This window comes from Pinus tabuliformis, chromosome 1_2 (genome assembly GCF_031772625.1).
Source record: "Pinus tabuliformis cultivar Carrire ecotype Pingquan chromosome 1_2, CPIR1, whole genome shotgun sequence".
NCBI lineage: Eukaryota > Viridiplantae > Streptophyta > Pinopsida > Pinales > Pinaceae > Pinus > Pinus tabuliformis.
In genome coordinates this window covers 612,388,012-612,412,353 of record NC_142298.1, presented here as the reverse complement: position 1 = coordinate 612,412,353, position 24,342 = coordinate 612,388,012, and the positions used below count along the sequence as shown (strand labels likewise).

Below are 24,342 nucleotides of genomic sequence, written 5' to 3'. Positions count from 1 at the left end.
TCTCCCAATTCTAAATTAATTCACTAAAAAAATAAAAATAAAACCAACTTCCTCCTTACAAGTTTATTCATAACTCAATTTGAATTCATTTTTTAATTGCCAATTAAAGACTCCATCTCCCATATTCTAAATTAAATTAGTTCACTAGAAAATGAAAATAAAAACCAACTTCCTCATTACAAGTTTATTCATAACTCAATTTGAATTCATTTTTTAATTACTAATTAAGGGTTCCATCTCCCATATTCTAAATTAGTTCACTAAAAAATAAAAATAAAAACCAACTTCCTCAGTACAAGTTTATTCATAACTCAATTTAAATTCATTATTTAATTGCCAATTAAAAACTCCATCTCCTATATTCTAAATTAATTCACTTAAAAAAATAAAAACCATTCACTTAAAAAAATAAAAACCAACTTCGGCATTACAAGTTTATCCATAACTTAATTTGAATTATATTTTAATGGCCAATTAAGGGCTCCATCTCACAAATATGATCTTCTAGGATTTTTTTATTAAGATGTGACCTGTGACCTGAACAATCATTGATTTAGGGCCGGGATAATTAAAGGTCTTCGCAACGTGATTCATTACAAATTTATTAATAACTCAATTTGAATCCAATTTTTACCACTGCTCCCAAATATGATCCTTGCATATTATTGCATATTAAAGCTCCTTTAATAGTAGAAGGCGCGATTGCCTTCCATTTGAAAGTATCTTTTATTTATGGATTTTGACCTATGTCGAGTTAAGAGGAAGAATTCTGGCCTGTTGGGATAAATAGAGTATTCTCATGTAAGTTTATACTTCTAATTTACTTATTATAAGAATTATTTAACTATGTATGATTTAAATATAATTTTAAAATGGAAATTGAAATGTAAAGGGAGTAGAAATTAAGTTTATAATTTATTAGAAAAGTGTGAAAAATATTATGTGTAATATATATTTATATAATTTATTAAAAAAATAAGAAAATTGAATTAACAATTAAAAAAGTTAAACACATTATTAGTGTAATGTCATAAATATAATTTAAGATTTCATGATGATAAAATAAAAATTATCGTTAATGAAAGTTTAATGTACAATGGTTCAAATGCAATAATCAATATACTAGAAGTCAACAAAATATATTTGGAGATTTTTTTTCAATTCAAAAAAGATGGCAACAATTCTTAGAAAGCCTTGATTCAGATCAATAGAATTAATACTAGTTAATAACATGATTTTGATTTTTTTTTTCAATTTATCTTTTAATTTAGATAATGAATATAAATAAATACACTTTTTAAATTCATTTGTTCAATATGTCACCATTTTTTCTTTTTTCTTTTTATTTCATGAGAATGATTTTTCACCAAAAATGATAATTCAAAAAGGTGTTCAATGACTTAAGAAATTAACAAGGCATTAAAAATAATATTTGTCTAAAATAAATATTTTTGCAATAATTTTTATAAGAGATTTATTTTATTTGAATGTTATCATTATCAATATTTTTCACCAAAAATGATCATTCAAAAAGGTGTTCAGCCACTTACGAAATTAACAAGGCATTAAAAAATAACATTTGTCTAAAATAATTATTTTTGCAATAATTTTTATAAGAGATTTATTTTATTTGAATGTTATCATTATCAATTAAACCATTGTTTGTGGATGACAATTCATTTGTTCAATATGTCATCATTTTTTCTTATGTTTATTTCATGAGCATAATTATTCATGAAAAATGATACCTCAAAAAGGCGTTTTAACAACATGAGAAATTAATGAGCCATAAAAAAAGCACTTGTCTAAGACCATTGTTTATGGATGTGTCTTTATCCATTTAAGAGAAATGAGATTTCTAATCATTGAAAAACTTGATTAAGGTATGTGTATTGAGAAACATAGAAATTTAAGAAGTAAATATACATATATAAGACAAATGTTTTTTCAACAATACATGCTTAGATGCATAATTTGATAATGAGATAAAGACTTCAAAATATATATTTAGGATATAAAATCTATGAAGCCATGAAACCGATAGAAAATATTTTTTTTGCTTGTATAACCCATCACAAATTATATAAAACCTATTTAATTAGAATCCATTACATCTTTAACATCTATCCATGATCAATATATATCACCAAAAATTGCCTCAAACAGATAAAACCACTTGTATTTGCAATCATTTTTATCATAAAAAATTGTTAAATAAATTTTAATTTTCTTAAATAATTTGATTATTCAAACTCTATTATACTACTCTATAATTATTCTCACCTGGATTATTCTGCTATCAATTATTTTTTGCATAAAAAAACAAACACTAAGCAATAACCCTGCATATTACACTTATTTAAACATAATGCGAATATCAAAATTACCATAATATTTGCAAGAACAACTAATCACAATACATCACCAATAACGATCACATATCACATAGCCACTCAAAACAATGCATTAAAGAAACTACTAGCCTACGCTAAAGTTGGCGAGAAGACGTGGGCTACTACAAACCTATATCTTCTTAATTTTCCAAATTCTAAACACAATTCAATGGCAACCTCAAGTTTGGGAATGCAAAGAGAGGAATTTCTCTTGGGAGTGTCATTGCATGCGCTTCCTTCATATACAGTTGGGACGAATCACCTTCAAACCTCTAATTAAAAGTGTGCAGCAGTTGAGCCAATGCAAGCGAAATCGTGGGAAGAGCCATAGGGGGACCAGGGAATCCTCTCCTTCCTGCCCCAAATGGGAGCATCCTCAAGTCTTGAGTATTTGTTAAGTCCGTATAATCATTATGTCCACTGAATTCCTCCACAAATCTTTCTGGTTTGAATTCTGAAGCATATTTTCCCCATACAGTAGGATCCCTTCCTATGGCCCACACATTCACCAATAACGTTGTTTTCTTCGGTATATGATATCCTTCTACTGTCATAGTTTCTGCAGATTCGTGAGGAGCCGATAACGGCACTCCTGGGTATAATTGCAGAGTCTCTTTCAACACACTGTGGAGGTATTTCATGCTTGCCACATCTAAGTCATTAAATTTTCCATGGCTGCCAACTGTACATTCAATTTCTTCCTGTAATCTCTTCATTGCATGGGGATTTATGAGCATCTCACTCATTGCCCATGCTATGGTAATGGTCGTCGTCTCCATTCCGGCGGCGAACATGTCATGACAAATTCAATTCATTTCTCATGTTAGTAGAAGGAGTGGAGTGACTGAGTATTAAGAATTAGAAAACTGAAAGAGGGAATGATGCCCGAGAGACTTACAAACATAACTGCCTTGATGGTTTCTCGTGTGATTTGGGCATCCTGCTGCTCACTCTAGATCTGAAGCAGCACATCAACAAAGCTTTTACAATGTTCTGCTTCAGCCCCCAGCTGGCCATCCAAGGATAAGTCCATGCGATGCTCCATATGGTCATGTATGAATTTCTAAGCGAATAAATCGAATATTTTGTTGGCCTCGTTCATTCGTCGATAGATACCTTGCAAATCCAGCCAGTCCAAATAAGGAATAAAATTTCCAATGTCAAAAGCTCCCGCTGAAGACATCGCTCTTTATCTTGCTCTTGTAGACTTACTCTTGCAGGCAGTTGTCATGGTTTCAGGAGGGTCGGCCTTGAGCTTGAACCGAACCCAAATGACAGCAAAAGATACCAGAATGCTCACAACCATGATCCCCATCCCCATGGCCATCTCCGCAACAATTATGGGAGTCCGAATTGAGGAACACTTCTTGGCCCAGACACTTGATGAATCCACCCCGCCTCCGAGCAGGGCCTGGTTCCAGGGCAAGCCGAGCAATTATGTATGCATTTCCCGTCACTAGCCGGACTACAACACAAAGACTGACACATTCCAGCGAGGCACTCATGGCTATAAGGCACACAGAGCTTTAACGATCTCTGACAAATACTCTGGTACACCAGAGATGATGACGAATATTCATAAGTCCCATAGAGAATTGCAACGAACTAATACCGTTCTTCCCGTAGAGAATTGCAATGAACTAATACCGTTTTTCAATCTGATGGTCAAGGTTATTTCTATCGTCTAACACTTAAATCTAACACTTAAATCAAAGGCTAAGAAAGACACAGGTGTCTAACACTTAAATCAAAGGCTAAGAAAGACACAGATGATACGAGAGGGAATTCATTTAAGAGGAAAACGCCTTAAGACGTAATTAATGAAAACATACATCTGATTTACATTATGAAACGTTTGGATGGATTTGATATTCTATGTTCATTGTTCACTGGCGCCGGTATCCGTGGTTTAGTATTTTATATTCGCTCAAACATCAACTGACATTCAAAAGTCGCAAGTCATTCAGAAGTTGCAAGTCATGATACTCTAATTTTTGTTGGTGTTTTTTTGGACGGAAAGAAATAAGTTAAGAGAAAACAAGTTAATGGTTAAGATCTAGAGATATGTTTTAGGAGGGAAAGTCTCTTACAGATTATGAGATAATTTCAGATGATATGATTTTCTTTAAATAATAATGATAAATCAATCAATAATAATTGTTTCACAATTAATTAATTTCACAACTAAATTAGTTCACTAAAAAATAAAAATAAACCAACTTCCTCATTACAAATTTATTCATAACTCAATTTGAATTCATTTTTTAATTGCCATTAAGGGCTCCATCTCCCATATTCTAAATTAGTTCACTAAAAAATAAAAATAAAAACCAACTTCCTCATTACAAATTTATTCATAACTCAATTTAAATTCATTTGTATTCATAACTCAATTTGAATTCATTTTTTAATTGCCGATTAAAGACTCCATCTCCCATATTCTAAATTAGTTCACTAAAAAATAAAAATAAAACCAACTCCCTCATTACAAATTTATTCATAACTCAATTTGAATTCATTTTTTAATTGCCAATTAAAATCTCCATCTCCCATATTCTAAATTAGTTCACTAAAAAATAAAAATAAAAACCAACTTTCTCATTACAAGTTTATTCATAACTCAATTTGAAATCATTTTTTAATTGCCAATTAAGGGCTCCTTCTCCCAAATATGATCTTCTAGGACTTTTTTATTAAGATGTGACCTGTGACCTGAACAATCATTGATTTAGGGCCGGGATAATTAAAGGTCTTCGCAACGTAATTCATTACAAATTTATTAATAAGTCAATTCGAATCCAATTTTTAATTCTATAGGACTTTTTTATATCAAGATGTGACCTAAGGAATCAATGATTAAGGACCGGGATGATGAAAGACCTCTGGTTGCAGATTGCAATTATTATACATAAATACATTGTTTCGCTGAATGATCCACAAAGGTGAAGGACTCCCGTGTTTTTCCTGCACTGAAGAATATGGCAAGGGAACAAATACAGATGTCAAATCTGGAAGAACAACCAGACCTGCTTAAACCGCATGATCGTGTGGAAAGCAACACGGCTGTTCGTCCGAAGGATTCAGGCATCTCAATATGGAAACTTTTTAAGTATGCCGATTCATTTGATCTGTGGCTAATGGCATTCGGCACTGTAGGAGCCATTACAGATGGAATGACCATGCCTTTGATGCGCCTGCTTGTATTAAGCAATTTGATAGACACAGTAGGAAATTTTGGTTCGGCATCCACAGGAGATTTCCGTCGTATTATCAACACGGTAATAATCATTTCCTTTACAACAAAACTTTGCATAATATTCATATTACATATTGATGAATGTGTCGGTGATGGTTACTTGCGCAGTATACTTTACGTCTGCTCTATATATCAATCGCTGCGTTTTTTGCTGCGTTTCTCGGTGGGTATTACATCTTCCTGTTTCTTTCACACCTTCTATAGTTAAATGGTTTTCGATGATCTTATCTATGATTAATGCTTTTCTTTACTTTCTTTGATCAGAAGCGTTCTGTTGGGCGGTATTGAGGCAGGGCGAGGGATTCTTCGACACCCAAAGAACTACCACAGCAGAAGTGGTTACCAGTGTTACTAACTAGCATTTGCACCAGATGTTGCAAAGGAAACGCCGTAAGGCATAAAGTGCAGAAATCCATTATCCATGGAGTGTGTGCATTATTCAAGAAGGTGGATCTCTCTAAATTTGTTGCAAACATTTATGTTGTTGCATTGCTAATTTATTTAGAATCTACTACTACCTCCTCTTCTTGGAATATAATTGTAGATATGGGTCTCTTGATCTCTTGCAAACATTCTGGTCTGATGATTGTTATAGCTATGCATCCCATGAATACTATGGAGATTTTAATGCAAACCCCAAAGCATAATGAACAAAATTGATGCAACTATGAATTTTTCCAACCTTCAATCCTCCTCTGATTGTGACCTCTAAGCCACATTTCAAGTTTACCAAAGCAAACCCCAAAGCATAATGAACAAAATTGACGCGGCTATGAATTTTTCCAACCTTCAGTCCTCATCTGATTTTGAACTTTGGCAAGGGAAGTTTTCATGAATTGTAGATTGTAGGTTGTTTTAGGAATAAAGACATTTCTGATTGAGAAATGACTGTGTTATGTTTGATTGAATTACACATCATTGAGACTTTACTAAAACATCCAATAATATTAACATTTATTAGAATTCTGATGATTTGCCTTATTTTGGAGTGACTCCAAAATGCTACACCTGTTCACAATGTATTGGACCATAGTCTTTGATAAAATTGCTTTACAACTCATGCAGCTGCCTCTTTAATTCTTTTCATTTGCAAATTTCACCATTTAAGCTCAGCCATATTCTGGTGATGGAACATATAAATTTTACTGTACAATCCTCCCTGCGACCATCTCTGAATCCTGCAGGCACTGAGCAAGGCTCCCCACACCCCACCATTTAAGCTTAGCCATATTCTAGTGATGGAACATATAAATTTTACTGTACAATCCTCCCTGCTACCATCTCTGAATCCTACAGGCACTGAGCAAGGCTCCCCACACCCGAAAATCAATTTTGAAGGGAATATTTTTAATAACGGCATGTGCATCATCCAGTTGCCCTGCACGGACAAGAAGATCAACCATACAGGCATAATGATATAGCCCAGGTGTGATACAGTAAGAACAAATTGGCAATATCGTTTCAGCTAAATTTGGTGAGCTCAGAGGTGTGTTTGCCTCTCAAGCTGAATTATTCATGCTCTAGAATCTGAATTGGGAAAAATTTACTGATCCGATGTTGTAAAGTTGATGATCATTGAGAAAAGATCCATGAACATAAGAAAAAACTTCATGATTTGATGGGACCAAAATCCACATAGTCCAAGTAACCTATCTTTCATTCAAAAAGGATTTTTATTCAGATAACTGAACATTGTCCAAGTAAACTTATCATTATGATTCAAGCAGTTTTTTTCAGAGAAGGGAAAGCGCTGCAAAACAAGTAATTCGTTTTCAAGCCGTTATAAATATGTCTGTCGAGAATAGTTGGTTAATCATGTTTTTTTTTTTAATTATGATCACACAAACACAAAGAAACCATGCAAGAGCTTTTGTAGTGATATCCAAGATGCAGAAGAAGACCAGACATATTATAAACACTGCACATTTTTGAAATTTTAGCAAACAGGAAGAGTTATGAAGTTTTTCTTCATGACAGGATATATTATTTTGTACATAGAAGGTACATCAAAAGTTAATTCAACAGTGAAAATACAAATTTGACTATAAGAGTAGTTCTTCAGTCAAGTAGTGGAAATTGGCTAGCTTTGAGGCAAAAACCCTGCAGACAATGTGTGCTAGGCATGCTTTTGAAACTTTTGAAAGCCAAGTTTTAACAAAAAAAGTAGATTTTCTTTCCAATGACAATAATCTGCACCATGCTTCTGCACTACACACCCTTTTTTCCATCAACACCTTCGGCAAGATGAACTACTAAAGCATAGTAACTGCATGATGCCATGTTTTCAGGTTTGCCTATTTACATATGTGTACACCCAATGCGGAATGGCATAATTTTATAGCACAAGGATTTTTGCTAACTAAACTACAATAGAAAAACAAGAAAGTGCCTTCTCTCAAGAACACAGTCTCTTGTCAAGGGAAGTCACTTGGAAAGGGATCACTCACATTTGCATATAGAAGGAAAAGCAAGAAAATAAAATGATGTACAACAAATGGCCATAATTGATGGATAAAGTTTGCACAGTGCCTAGGAGGCCCATCTCAAGGAGTATCAAGAATCAGATGATCCAATGGCAGCCATGTCATAAACTTGAAAGGGATCTGTTTCAACACCATAGTCCATCAAAGGTCTGTCTTCTAGTTGATCATCATGGTCATACACAAAATCAGGAATCTCAATTTGTCCCTTCCTAATGTAATCCCAGATAAATTCTAGACGATTTACATACTTCAGTTTCCAGTATAAACTGCATAACACATCAAAAACTGCATGAGCACATCTGCAACAATTAGTTCTAATGAATTATTTGAATCAAAATGCAAACTCACCTTAATACTCACCCTGCAGTCAAGAAGAAACAGCCAAGGGTTGCAAAAAACAGTCTTGACTGAAGCCCTGGATGTAGGGAATACACCACCTGAAGCCTTTCCTTAAAAGTCGGAGGAAGTTATTCATAGATCAACCACAAAGTAGACACACCGGGGCAGTTTTCACTCCTTTGAATAGAGGTATGAATGTAAACAAGACAGTAAGGCCCTTCAGGTATTTCATTTGAGATCTTATCGTAAACATATTTCTGTAGCCTACAAGAGGAGCTGCAGACATAAATATAAACTTCATCTCTTAGTGGAAGGCATGGATAATCTGAAAAGGGAGATATATGGTAGAGTCCAAATTTTTATTGCTGATTTATTTAACATGCTTCAAAAACAATACATAGTTCATATAAAAGGAAAACATCCCAATCTGAACTGAATTGAAATAGCAAACATGGAATGGCAATAGGTTCAATGGAGCAATCAGTTAATAGACAGAACTCAACCACTAACAATCCACTTTGGAAACAAACCACCTTAACGCAATAAACTAATTCGACTGAATTTTTAATGTGCCAACCAATTGGTAAAAAACATTGAGCTACAAGAGGTGCCATTACCAGACAGCTTAATAAACTTATCAAACACAATAATCCTTTTGTAGTATCGATTAATAACCATAAAAACTAAAACCTTAAAAGTCTACTCTGGCAATTTCAAGATGGCTCAGGGGTCACTACAATATAGTTGTATCCTTGTGGTAAAATGGAAAATCGAATTGTTCATCGATTTCAAGATGGCTCAAGGGTCACTACAATATAGTTGTATCCTCATGGAAAAATGGAAAATGAAATTGTTCATCGATGGCATGGAATTGAAATAGTGCTAGCCTAGGTTGAAGATATGCCACAGTGCTTGGAATACAAAGAAGAAAGAGGAAGAATATATTGCAAAAATGTTAAACAAGACCTTATATTATTATGCACATAGAAAATAAAACCACAAGCATAACAATTCTGGGAGAATTTATGCAGTGGCAACTGCAATAGATGTATAGATGAAGATACAAAGGGAGAAAGAGGGGAAGAGGAAAAACCAAATTCTATGTATTAGAGATGGAAGAAAACTCTTAGCCCAACACCAATAATTTCTTCACTCTACAAGCAATACGAACTCTTAAATATATTCTTCTGTCCAATATGATGTCTTAAATATATCCTACTGTCTGAAGCATACTTTTCATAATATGATCTTACCCTATGCCTTTCATGGCTTTCCTCTAGTTTAGTGTGCATGCTCCTGCAAGATGGACTTGATATAGGCATATAGGCTGTAATTTATGTTTGGATCTACACCTTACCATTCCAAAAAAATGAATACAATTTTTTTTTGATAACCACCTAAAATACTTTTAGAAATTTTTTGTTAAAGTCTACAAAAAAAACTAGGATTCCTTCAGAGAACTTCTCACCTAGGACTCATGGTGAAGCCAACTTCTTGGGTAAGCCATGATTTATTCAATTATGTTTGATCTAAACTTTTTGAAAATATTGGAGACCATTGAATAATTTTTTATGTAGTGGGATGGTGATTTAGAGTGCACTTGTTTTGAATTTATTTCTGTTAAAGTGAACACACTAATTTCTTACATGATATTTAATATTTTTATTGCTATTATCTTTGGATATCTAATCCCAACCATTCCAAATTTATTTGCTATTATCGACAAATCAAAAATGAAATTTCATTGTGTGCTAATCAAATTGAAGTTTTATGCAAGAATAATTAGTTGATACGGACACCCCCACAAGGCTCAAAAACAAAATTTTAAGTGGAGAGACTTTCAACCATGAAAAGAACATAGTCAACTTAGAAAAATACAGAAGGCACTACTAGAGAGGAAAACATAATTAGATTCGTAGCTAGGATTTAAAACAAATATTCCAATGGCATCAATGCATAACCTTTTCCATTTCATTTAATTTGACATTTATGTGATGTTGGGGATTACCATTCGGATGGTAATCCTCCAAGAGTCGTGAGTGCCATTTCCCTATCAGTAATAGTCTCCCCAATAGATAGGAGATCGTTCTTGATCTCAGTGATTCTTAAGAAATATGCTTGCATACTCTCATCTTTGCCCTTCTTAATTTCCTTCAGCTTATTTCTAAGAAGCAAAACTTGATTTGCATCATTAACTTTAAATAAACTCACCAGTCTATCATAGATTTCCTTGGAGGTGTTCAGGTCGGAGATGTAGGCCACCAAGCGCTTGTCGATAAAGTCCCGGATGATCTTCTTTGTTTTGACTTCACCAGTTTTCCATTTGTTCCTGGCTGCAGCAAGTGCATTTGATGGAGGCTCAACAATATTGCCTCTCACATGGTCCAACACTCCTTGATCTTCTAAGGTTAGATCGATAGACATCTTCCATCCATGATAGTCAGCTTTCTCATGGAGCTTGTCTTTAGCAAGGAAGAGTGTTGAGGACCCCATAGTTCTTTTAAGATAGCCTTGCCAATCTTCTCTTAAGTGATTGCTTTTGCTCTTGCTCGGGCTTTGTCTTCACCTCAGCTCTGATACCATGTTAATTTATGGTATGTTCTATGCTTATAGCAGTTTACTTATATTTCTTATTATTATCCACAAATTAGCAATCACATGTACATAAAGTAAAGTGCAGATAGAACATTAAACGATCGACAAAAAACAAGCCAAGACAAGAGACACAAGATGTGGCGGCTAACCAAGGACAAACCCCAATGTGGGGAAACCCTTTGATCAAATCTTCTTTTATCTTCAATAATTCAGTAGAGAGAAATAGTACATAAATCTGATTTACATCAGCAGCAGCAAACCCTAGATCTGCCAAACTAGGGCAAACAATATCTTGCAAACCGACCGTCGGATCGGCTTGATTCCTTCACCAAAAAATGCGACCTTCAGAGGAGATCCAGATTCACCTATAGTGCAGTTTTGAGAGGCAGACTAATCGTCAACACTAGTCAAACTTTGGTTCTGCAGTTGCAACCCTAAATTCTACACCTTCCTTCCACACGTGTGAGAGAAGGGTCTCTTTCTGCACAGGAGAGAAATGCCTCTTTTCTATGGAGGAGAGAGAGAGAGAGATGTGATGAGTTGAGTGAGTCCAAATGAAGAAAAGACCTCCTATATTTATACACAACTGTTGATGATTGAATAGATGCGACTATTGAGCTTCTGAGCCTACATGAGTTGTAGGTCGACTTGATAATTATTCCATAATCAAAATAAATTCATATCTCCATAAATACTTATCGGAATCAAATGATCTTTAGATCAATCCTACACCTCTCGATGAGAGGAATCTAAAAAAAACATTATCAACCATGAATAAGATGACCCACATGGAATTTGGCCCTAGTTTCCAATTTTAACAACATTCGACCAACAATTCAAGTGTTGGACATTTCATTTTTCCAGACATTTTGGTTGTAGAGAACAACTCCTCACCTTTCCATGTTCTAGTTTTCAGACCACTACTTCCACCACAAGTGAAGGAACTCATGGCAACTTGTCACCTAGGACTCATGGTGAAGCCAACTTCTTGGGTAATCCATGCTTTATTCAATTATGTTTGATCTAAACTTTTTGAAAGTATTGGAAACCATTGAATAATTTTTTATGTAGTGGGATGGTGGTTTAGAGTGCACTTGTTTTGAATTTATTTCTATTAAATTGCACACACTAATTTCTTACATGACATTTAATTTTGTTATTTCTATTATCTTTAGATATCTAATCCCAACCATTCCAAATTTATTTGCTATTATCATCGACAAATCAAAAATGAAATTTCATTGTGTGCTAATCAAATTGAAGTTTTATACAGGGACAATTAGTTCATAGGGACACCCCCACGAGGCTCAAAAACAACATTTTAAATGGAGAGAGATTCAACCATGAAAAGAACATAGTGAACTTAGAAAAATACAAAAAGCACTACTACAAAGGAAAAAGGATAAATACCAATTACACATACAAAGTTTTAGGTCTTCTCAACTTTTCGTCACTTCTAGCAATTGGGTTTACTAATTTGAGGGAAAGTATTTCTTGTAATAGGCACATTGGATCAACAATTGAGGTGTTGGGCGTTTCATTTTTCTAGACATTTTTGTATAGCAAACTCCTCACCTTTCCCTGATCTAGTTTCTCGACCACTCCTCACCTTTCCATGTTGTTGTTTTCCAACCACCACGTCCACTGCATGTGAAGGAACTCATGGCAACTTGTCACCTAGGACTCATTATGGTGCAGTCAACTTCTTGATTAATCCATGATTTAATTAAATTATGTTTGTGGTATGGTAATTAGAGTGCACTTGTTTTGAATTTACTTTTGTTAATGTTTGTACACTTATTTCTTACATGATATTTAATTTTGTTATTGCTATTATCTTTAGATATTTAATTAGTTTGTATTGCAGGCTAATGAAATTGAAGTTTTATGTAGGAACATTTAGTTGATTGAGGCACCCCCATGAGACTGGAAAACAAAATTCTAAATGGAGAGACTTTCAACCATGACAAGGTTGACTATCGGAAAGTGTCATGCAAGTTTGTGGAAAACAAAATTCTAAATGGAGAGACTTTCAACCATGACAAGGTTGACTATCGAAAAGTGTCATGCAAGTTTGTGGAAAACAATATTCTAAATGAAAATACTTTCAACCATGACAGGGTTGATTGTCTAAAAGTGTCATGCAGGTTTGTGGAAAACAACATTCTAAATGGAGAGACTTTCAACCATGACATGGTTGACTGTCTAAAAGCATCATGCAGATTTGCGTGATAACATGTATTAGAATGGATATTCTCACAATTATACCTATTGACATTGAATTTGTGGTTTTTACTGTATAAAATATTTTTGAGCCAACACATTAAAACTTATTAATGTTCAACAAATAACCACAAAAACATAAAACATATCAAGTTAAGATAAGATAAACATATTAATGTTCAAGAAATGCTCACAAAACAATACAATGCAGTAGTGAGAAAACAACCAGTAAGAATATGCCAAAAAGCATGCATATCAAGGCAGATACCTAATGACAAAAAGCTAGAAACTATAAACGAACTATCAGAGTTAAGGTAAACTATTAAAAAAAATACATGAACTATCATCACACTGACAACAGTTTGAATAGATTTAACAAGTGGACAGTCTTTCAGGTTGATTGTCTAAAAGTGTCATGCAGATTTGTGGAAAACAACATTCTAAATGGAGAGACTTTCAACCATGACATGGTTGACTGTCTAAAAGCATCATGCAGATTTGCGTGATAACATGTATTAGAATGGATATTCTCACAATTATACCTATTGACATTGAATATGTGGTTTTTACTGTATAAAATATTTTTGAGCCAACACATTAAACTTATTAATGTTCAACAAATAACCACAAAAACATAAAACATATCAAGTTAAGATAAGATAAACATATTAATGTTCAAGAAATGCTCACAAAACAGTACAATGCAGTAGTGAGAAAACAACCAGTAAGAAGATGCCAAAAAGCATGCATATCAAGGCAGATACCTAATGACAAAAAGCAAGAAACTATAAACGAACTATCAGAGCTAAGGTAAACTATTAAAAAAAATACATAAACTATCATCACACTGACAACAGTTTGAATAGATTTAACAGGTGGACAGTCTTTCAGACTCAAGTCATCAATGACGTTCCTTCCTGTTAATGATGTTCCTTTCTCCAACTCCCTAGAATCATCCAATTTGTTAAGAATACAATGTTATTTAATTTTCGTGCTTTGAATCAAATGACATGCAAAATACACATGAATGTTCTAGAGAATGGCTTTGACACTTCCTTTCAAGAAAGAGGAAAAGAGCTCACAAGCATGTAAATGCATTACGACACATCACAAGTTCAGATCGCCAGTTAATGTAGTTCATGGGAAGCAAAAATAAGAATCCCAGGCACCAGAAATACATAGCTTAATACAAAGGGCATGCAAATCCCATCATATCATGTGAAATACTAATGATAATGATGAATATAAGAAGTTACAAATAGTACAACGTACTACTTATCTACAAATAACAAAAATAAGAATCCCAGGCACGAGAAATACATAGCTTAATACAAAGGGCATGCAAATCCCATCTTACACATGTCCATGTCATGTGAAATACTAATGATAATGATGAATATAATAAGTTACAAATAGTACAACGTACTATTTATCTACTACAGAGATGAATGCCCTAATCCATATGATAGTTATATGTTGCCCTAATCCCTGGTGTATCATCTTTAACATACAATTATCACATGCAAATTAGGCTAAAGGCTTATCTGAACAGATAATAAACAAAAATTGCATAATATTTCACAGTATTTCACTGGGATAATAAACAAATATTTCATATCCATGTGGAATTAATTAAGTAAAAGATTTATATACACTTTCAAATAATAGGGAACATTTTGAATACACAAATATGGGATTATACAATGATGAATCTAATGTGGAAAGTTATATGTTCATTTCTGAAAGAGAAAGTGAACACGCACAAGAAACAAAGATGGAATGTTGCTTATAATTCCCAACTATTAGAAAAGAGTTACTGCTCTTATCGTATTAATGTACCTGCAATCCAGGTTGTTTATGTGAAGAATACAATATGACTCATAGAGGCAAATGAATATGTAACTATCTACATAATACTGAAAACACATCTATTCATCTGCACAACACCCTGTACAGACATTTTTAATCTTCTGGTGACCTAATTTACAGACCCCATCAATGAAATACAATAATACTATTCATGCTTTCTAGACGAGGAATCAATCTCATCTAAACAAAAGGCAGAATGCATAATACTAGCATATTTTTCCAGATGAAGATCGATCTCATCTAAACAAATAGACAGGAAAGAATGGCACTTGTCTTGGTGTGATAGTATGAACAAATATATGTGTGTTTCAAAAGAAAGGTCTCATACATTCATTGATTTGTCCTGCTTGGGGGAATGAGGAGGTGAAGGACCTGAAGGTGAAACGCTTGGAGGAGGTATTGGTACTCCAAATACTTGTGGTTGTGTTCGGATATCTTGACGACCCCTCGCTCTGCCAAGAAAGTAACAGCACACACAAATGGCAATAACAAGAATGAAAAATGGGATGGAGATCACCAAAGTGAAAGCCATAAAGAAGATGCAGCTGAGAAAAACTTGAATATATAATTGTATCTCGTTTACGAGTGTTCTCCCTTCCCTACACAATCCAACAAGATTAATAAGACCTTACTGCAAAAAACTGCTAGCATATTTATCCCAATCAATGAACATAAAACATGATCCTCTCCAATCAGCCAATAATCTTGTGAAAAGATTATTCCCATGAACAACCATATTCCCTAGAAAGGCAAGAAACTATTCAAACGAAAACCCAATAATCTTGCACACATACAATTTCTTCCTTCCATAAGACTCTACATTTTTCCTTTTTTTCGCTTCATATTTTTAAACATGATCTATTCCATTCAGCGAATAAAAAAATTCCTGCAAGAACCTTACATCATACAATTCCTTTATTCATGTTTTTATGAGGCAAAGGAGGTCCAGATTAAGATACAAGGCCATTTTACAGCTATTTCTTGTCACAACTCTACTGAAGGGCAGTCGTGAGCATTTCAAATCTGTCTAGAGTGCCTAACCAGATATCGACTCCCCACTTCCTGTGGTGACAGAGATTACCAGAATGCCTGAAGATTTACCCAAATAAGGGGTAACTAAGATTCATGAATTCTCCATTCTAGAATCCATAGTTATTCAACAACAGCTCATTAGATTCACTTAAGAAATGGCTGTGAAAAGCTAGATGTATGAATAGAATAAGGTAAGGGGAATGCTATTTTCATGTAATTATGGCAGCTTGTAGTCTTTGAATGGATGACAACTGAATCCCCTTCAGCAATATAACTATCAGATCCCCCTTCCTCTCCCCTCCCCCCTAAAAAAGGAGTGTAAGAGTTGGAATTGGACTTCGTGGAAACTGAAAAGTTTAGCAAATATTGGCAACAGGTCAAAAGAGGCTTGCCTAGAGTGTAAGAGTTGGACTTGGACTTGGTGAAAACTCAGAAAAAGTTGAGCAAAAACTTGGCAACACAGGTCAACAGAGGCTTGCCTGGTTGGTAAAAGTAAGGTGCCGTTATGCCCCACCAGGTTTCAAGTGTCCATGGCAACGTCTTTCCTCCTTGGGTACCTTGTATTTGTGTTTGAGGTTGGATTCAGGTGCAAGTCTTGGGAAACTTTGGTGGAATACGTAACCCCTCACGAGTCACTGGCAGCTTCTTAGATAAAAAAATCCCAATTTGAATGTTACAAGCTAGCTACAACAATTGCAATACTCCCAGATTCGGAAGGGAGAACTTGCTGCACTGGGATAGAAGGAAACTGCTCACACATAACAATCAAAACGAAGAAACCTCTGCAAAAGAAATCACTCGAAGGGAGAGCTTTTATTTTGGCATTTGTATTTAACGCGATGAGTGTGTCCATTGCCCTGTGAGTTGAATAACCAGCAAGTTAATTGTGGTCAAGGTCTGACCTGAATTTTTTTGTCGGTCCGTCTTGGTGTTGGTTAGTATGACTGGCTAAAACTTGAAACTTTGACCCCAGGGGTTGGATACATTTGAAAAGAACTCAGATCATTAGAATTTTCAAAAAAAAGAACAGATCAATGCCACACTTTACTTTGCCTGGAAAAAACTCACCAGAAAAACCACAGCACAGCATGAGCAGATTAACTCAAGAGTACTCAAACGACCTGGGCGTTTTTTCCCCAATTTACCCTGAGCAATTCAAACAGGGCTTTTAAAGAATAAATAAATACTATGATATATTTAATGAACAATAAATAAAATACTATGATATATTTAGTGAACACCCTCTCCGACAACGAACCCTGCAAAAGAAAATCCAGCAACAATCTTATATCCATGCAATTCCCTCCTCAAGGGAGCATACTTTTGTCCTTCGCTTTTATTCTTAGATTTTATTTAATAAACACAACCCTCCCTGATCAGGAAATCAACATTTCAAAAAAACCCAGCAACAATACTAAATTCACATAATTCCTTTCCCTAACAAACCAAAATGTCTTCTTCTGTTGATGAACAAGGAACAATCATCCTCAGAAAACCCATAACTGCCCCCAACAAGAGAATTACTGTTAGAAATACAAACTATTCACTGATCTCATCCAATCAATATACCGCTCTGATCGCATCCTTTTCCAAGCCATAAAACCTTGATTTCTTTTAATCAAGAAGCACATAAATTATGCACATCAATAAAAACATGGCACTATTGAACAACAAATTCCTACTATTCCTTAAAATTTCGTTCATACAGACTGAAAAATACACAGCTGACATGAATTCCTTTCCCTAACAAACCAAAATGTCTTCTTCTGTTGATGAACAAGGAACAATCATCCTCAGAAAACCCATAACTGCCCCCAACAAGAGAATTACTGTTAGAAATACAAACTATTCACTGATCTCATCCAATCAATATACCGCTCTGATCGCATCCTTTTCCAAGCCATAAAACCTTGATTTCTTTTAATCAAGAAGCACATAAATTATGCACATCAATAAAAACATGGCACTATTGAACAACAAATTCCTACTATTCCTTAAAATTTCGTTCATACAGACCGAAAAATACACAGCTGACATGAAAAACATCAAAACCCTCACATTCCATTCCCCTGATCCGAAGCAACAGTTGCATTGAATCTCTCTCTCACACATATGTTATATATTCAGAAAAACACCGATATTTCATTTGAAAAAAGACGAAGCCTTTCAACTTACCTCTATAGCCCAGTCGCTGTTTCAGATGTCACAAAGATTATCTGTTTCAAACGGGCTTTAAGTATTATTTATGCTGAAACAGAGCCCTCTGCTATAGAAGATAGCCGATGAAATGGGGAAGGAAAGCCGTTGGGGATCCAAAGCAAGCAGCTTTACAAGTACAATTGGGAATTAGGGCAACATGTTTTGGGTACAACAAAGGATGGATTATGTATTGATTAGCAGGTGATGGATTAATGTAAGGCCCTGGAAGATTTCAATTTCTTCCCCCGCACTTCTAAAACCCTAAGGTTCTTCATAGGTATCCAAGAAGGCAGAGAAAACCAGGGGCATTTATTCTAGCGAAGCCATTTAAGGTTTGGTAATCGCACCCTCCTCAAAAATAGCTCCACCAGATCACCTTTACTATCAAGAAGTTGCAACTTCTTCGTAGTTGTATTGTGGCAAAGCTTCTTCACGCAGTGCTGAAGCAGCTGGTGACTCCAGCTTTTGTAGCATGATATTTGAGAGCTCTTGTCATCGCTATCTGGGTTATGAACACCAGCCGCCCTAATTCCATGCACTTTTGTGGTTTCCTGTTTATTGGTGAAATACCTGTTTATTGGTGAAATACAAGGACAAGAGAATTTACAAACATTTATATCAAACAATTTATAAAGATTTGATTGATGTGGGCACTTACGTATGAGAAATGCTCCAACAGATCATTAATGTTCTCTGTCCAACGCCAAATACGACGGGCCAATCCTGAAGCCTCCGCAATTTCTCTTCCCATATCTCTAAGCTAGCCAAGGTTTTCTTAACATCCGGCCCTCTGTGATTGATAAATACATCACAATAGAAGTTGTGATTGCTGTGGGAATTACATGAGGTGAAGGCTATCGTTGCAGCCACGAAGGACGAGGCGTCAATCGCTGAAACTGCGGGATGAAGATTGTGAGAACGAGGAGGCGAACTTTCAATTTCTATCCCGATTTCAGTTTCAGAAGAGTTTTGGGGGCATGAGGATACAGGGGATGCCATTGCCAATGCCGATTCGACCATACAAACAAAAATTGGAGCCCGTAAACTGAAACAGTGATAAACTCCCGGAAATTGTAAACGGAAACAACAATAAACTCCAAGAACTCTCCCGGAAGCTGGGCGCAAAGATGTCAAGTGGAAAGTGAAACGTTTTTAAAGGTTTTTTAATGTTTTAAAACATTTTTTATTAAATGAGATGGCTGATTTTTGTTCAATCGTCTAACAAAAGATCTAATGGCTACGATTAGGACAGAAAGGCATTTGGGAGAGTTCATTTCAGAGGGAAACGCCTTATGGCGTAATGATACTCTGTTATACAGGACGTTTTAGCAGAAAATGTGTGATCTTATTACTCTATTCTGTCATTTAATTTATCAATGTTGAGACTCTTCATTAAGTTCATCTAATTTATCAACGTTTGGACTCTTTACTAAGTTTTCTAATTTTAATATTGCTAATTCTCTTGGGAGAATGTCCATCCTCAGCTACCCAACTTCGTCATGAATACTTCTTTATTCTTCAGTAGTTATTTTGTGGCATTCTACTTGACATGGAGACTGGCATTAGCGTCATTTCCTTTCGTGATCATGCTGATCATTCCCGGCATAATGTATGGACGGATTCTGGTGGGGACTTCTCGCAAGTTCACCGAAGCATATAATATAGCCGGTAATATTGCAGAGCAAGCTCTTTCATCCATTAGGACAGTCTTTGCCTTCGTTGGAGAGGAGAGGACAATGGCTAAGTTCTCCGATGCGCTCAATGGGACTGTAAAGCTTGGGCTTAAACAAGGTCTTGTCAAAGGCTTGGCAGTAGGAAGCGGAGGAGTGACCTTCGGTATCTGGGCGTTCAACTCTTGGTACGGTAGCAGATTGGTAATGTATCATGGCGCTAGCGGAGGAAGGATTTTCGCGGCTTCAAGTTGCATACTTATGGGTGGCTTGTAAGCGTTCTCGCTCTATTCATCTCTCTTTCTCATGTACTTCTATAATTGATCCTACAACGGGAAATTTACCACATTTTTGAAGTTCAAGCAAAATCTCTGAAAGCACTGTTGCGTTTACAGAGCTCTAGGGACTGCGCTTCCGAATATCAGATACTTTTCAGAAGCACGTGTTGCTTGTAAACGCATCTTTGAGATGGTTGACAGAGAACCGATCATTGATTGGGAAGATGCAAAAGGAGAAATATTGAAAGAGGTCAGCGGTAAAGTTGAATTTAGAAACGTTGAGTTTGCATATCCATCTCGACCAGAATCCAAGATATTTCGCAATTTCTGTCTAACCATTCCCGCAAACAAGACTGTTGCGTTGGTGGGGAGAAGCGGGTCCGGCAAGTCTACGGCTGTGGCGTTGATAGAGAGGTTCTACGATCCCCTGGCTGGAGAGATTTTGCTGGATGGAGTGAACACTAAAACGCTACAATTGAAATGGTTGCGTTCCCAAATTGGACTAGTAAGTCAAGAACCTGCACTCTTCGCTACATCGATCAAGGAGAACATCTTGTTCGGAAAAGAGGGAGCCAGCATGGATCAGGTTATTGCTGCCGCCAAATCTTCAAACGCTCACGATTTCATTAGTCAACTACCAGATGGTTATGACACACAGGTAATATTTAGGTTTTTACTCTCATTCTTCATTTCTAAAGTGCAGTCAATTTGAGTTTACTTTCTTCATTTGGGCAATACAGGTGGGTGAGCGCGGAGTCCAGTTGTCGGGAGGGCAAAAGCAACGTATAGCTATTGCAAGAGTTATGCTCAAGGGTCCTCGTCTACTTCTTCTAGACGAGGCCACAAGTGCTCTAGATGCAGAGTCAGAGAGAATCGTTCAGGATGCTCTAGACAAAGCTTCAGTTGGACGCACAACTATTGTAGTAGCTCATTGCCTCTCCACCATCCGCAACGCAGACATGATTGCGGTGGTTCAAAGTGGTCATGTGATCGAGACAAGTATGCTGCATGAAGATCTGATCTGTAAACCCAATGGAGCATACGCTGCTTTGGTGAAACTACAACAGGCTGCGGCAGATAAGCCAGATGATAGATTCGAAGGCACTACTATGCTAGACCAGTCTTTGGTAACAAGGAGTTCTAGCATATATTGTAGATCGAGTTCGAACGCGTCTGTATCAACCCATCCAGAACTGGTACATGAAGACAAGCTCCCTTCCGCCGCTTCATTCCGTCAACTGTTTCTTTTAAATGCCCCAGAATGGAGGCATGCTCTATTGGGTTGTTCAGGAGCCTTAGGCTCCGGAGCAGTTCAACCTGTTTTTCCCTTATTCCTTGGGGCAGTTGTATCTGTATTTTTCCTTCAGGACCATGACCAGATCAAATCCAGTATCGAATATTACTCCTTCATGTTTGTGGCTGTGGGAGTAATATCGTTTTCAGCAAACATGTTACAGCATTACAATTTTGCAGCTATGGGGGAATATCTTACTAAAAGGGTTCGAGAGCGGATGCTGTCCAAAATCCTTACATTTGAGATTGGGTGGTTCGATAATGAGGAGAATTCTAGTGGAGCTGTTTGCTCCAGACTAGCAACAGATGCTAATGTGGCAAGTATCTGACCTTAAAGTTTTAATATTTCCAATAAAATTGTGAATTGTGTTACAGTATTCTAATTATTCGAATATGCAATTTGTGATACAGGTGAGATCTCTGGTCGGAGATCGTATATCGTTACTTGTAGAAACTTCGGCAGCTGTTGTAATAGCCTTCTCGATGGCTTTGATAATAGCATGGCGTCTTGCAGTTGTAATAATCGTAGTGCAACCCATTATTGTATTATGTTTCTACACTAAAAGGGTTCTCCTCAAGGCCATGTCTCAAAAGGCTATAAAAGCTCAAGATCAAGGTAGTCAACTCGCAGCAGAGGCTGTGGCTAATCATCGCACTATTAGTGCCTTCTCTTTACAGGAGAAGATCCTCTCTCTCTTCCAAAAGAGTCAAGAAGAACCTCGCAGAGAGATTATCAAACAATCTTTGTTTGCGGGATTTGCTCTTGGAACATCGCAATGCATCACGCTATGCAATACGGCTTTGAACTTTTGGTATGGAGGACATCTTGTATCAAAAGGACAAATCACATCCAAAGATTTTTTCCAAATTTTCTTCATTCTGATAACCACAGGAAAAGGTATAGCAGAAGCAGGAACTATGAGCAGCGACATTGCTAAAGGATCCGATGCAGTCAAATCTGTGTTTGGCATACTGGACAGAGAAAGCCGCATAAACCCAGAGGATGAGAGAGGCGAGAAAGCGGATAAGATAGAAGGAAACGTGGACCTGAGAAACGTGGACTTCGCTTATCCATCTCGTCCAGGTGTTATGATCTTCAAGAACTTCTGCTTGAGCATAAAAGCAGGCAAAAGCATGGCTCTGGTAGGACAAAGTGGATCCGGAAAATCGACTATCATTGGATTAATTGAAAGGTTTTACGATCCCCTAAAAGGATCGGTGAAAATCGATGGCAGCGACATCAGGAGGTTCAATTTGAAGAGTTTGAGGAACCACATAGCTCTGGTAGGTCAAGAGCCCACGCTGTTTGGAGGAAGCATTCGAGACAACATTCTCTACGGAAAAGAGAATGCAAGCGAGGTAGAGATAATCGAAGCTGCAAAGGCTGCGAATGCTCATGACTTCATTAGGTAAATACTGCAATTTTCCAATTGAAACAGAATGTTTATGCAATAATACATATATTCAATCAGCTGTGGTTAAGCAGATTGTTTCTGGAATAAATTAGGACGGACTGAATATGGCAGTGAATTTAACTTGGATTTGTGTAGCTCTTTGGAGAAAGGATACGAAACAAATTGTGGAGACAGAGGAGTGCAATTATCGGGAGGGCAAAAGCAACGCATTGCTATAGCCAGGGCGATCATAAAGAATCCGAGCATATTACTGCTGGACGAGGCCACCAGTGCGTTGGACAGCCAATCGGAGAAGATGGTTCAAGAGGCCCTGGACAGAATAATGGTGGGAAGAACGAGTATTGTGATAGCTCATAGACTGACAACCATTCAAAATGCTGATTCGATTGCTGTGATTGAAGATGGGAAAGTGATTGAGCAGGGAAGTCATTCGTATCTGATGAGCAAAGGAAAAGGCAATCCATATTACTCTCTCGTCAGTATCCAGCTAGGCTACCACTAGATTCTCACCTCCCTCATTCAAAGGGTCAAAAGTATTCTGGCGTGATCCATGTCCTAAATCTTTCCAAATGCCTTCAGCCAAATTTTGAAGTTGAATTTAATTTCGTTATTTGTCCACGCCCTAAATCATTCAAAATGTCGTCGGCCAAATTTGGAATTTGTAGTGTCATCTGTATGACGTTTGGCCGTTTAACGTTGATGTCATAATTATATGTTGTAACGAATCATCCAAATTATAATAAAATCAGTTAGCTTCTTGCACGGAATCTCGACATGACTCGGAATTTCAAGTGAAAACGATGGAATATATTTGCTCAATAGTCTCTTAATTTTAAAATAAATTATACTTTATCACACATTAACGTCTTTGTCAACTTAGTCTTTTTCTTTTTAATGTCCTTGTCACCTTGAATCTATTTCATCAAAATCGGCGTCCTTATCTCCGTCGATGACACCTAATTGCTGTCGTTGGATCATCTTCTCTCGAGTATGGCCGTCTCCTTTCACTTAATCTTTGAAATCCACGTAGACAATTAATCTTTGAAATCCACGTAGACAATTAACTCGTTCAGTATCTGATGTAGTATTTTTATATTACTGTGAAATCTGAGGAGAAAATCAGAGCTCATGCAATGTTTAATGTAGCCAGAAGAAAGTGAATTTAAAAAATAAAATGAAGACAGCGTATACATGGGCCAGCTAGGTAATTATGCAATGCTTTTGAAAAAAAATGTCCTTCTGGATTCACCAGAGTAATGGCTGGAGTAAGCTGAGTTCACTCTTTTCATATTTGTAC

The 24,342-nt window shown here is 36.2% G+C and overlaps 1 protein-coding gene, 1 long non-coding RNA gene and 1 pseudogene across 2 annotated transcripts; 1 reads left to right on the top strand and 2 right to left on the bottom strand.

The window, feature by feature from the left end:
- Nucleotides 1-2,665: 2,665 nt before the first annotated feature.
- LOC149207126 (cytochrome P450 750A1 pseudogene) lies at nt 2,666-3,172 on the bottom strand (annotated as a pseudogene).
- Nucleotides 3,173-5,933: 2,761 nt separating this feature from the next.
- Nucleotides 5,934-23,547, top strand: LOC149207124 (ABC transporter B family member 15-like). The gene is made up of 7 exons (XM_089393847.1): nt 5,934-6,014; nt 19,700-19,726; nt 19,874-20,331; nt 20,455-20,995; nt 21,078-21,947; nt 22,042-23,039; nt 23,181-23,547. Exons 3-7 carry the CDS (start codon nt 19,889-19,891, stop codon nt 23,545-23,547), a joined length of 3,219 nt encoding a protein of 1,072 aa, XP_089249973.1. The 5' UTR covers nt 5,934-6,014; nt 19,700-19,726; nt 19,874-19,888.
- Nucleotides 15,172-18,706, bottom strand: LOC149207125 (uncharacterized). Its single transcript, XR_016251982.1, has 2 exons — nt 18,366-18,706; nt 15,172-15,757 (listed from the first exon to the last, which is right to left on the bottom strand). It is a non-coding gene; the product is annotated as an uncharacterized LOC149207125 (long non-coding RNA).
- Nucleotides 23,548-24,342: the final 795 nt, after the last annotated feature.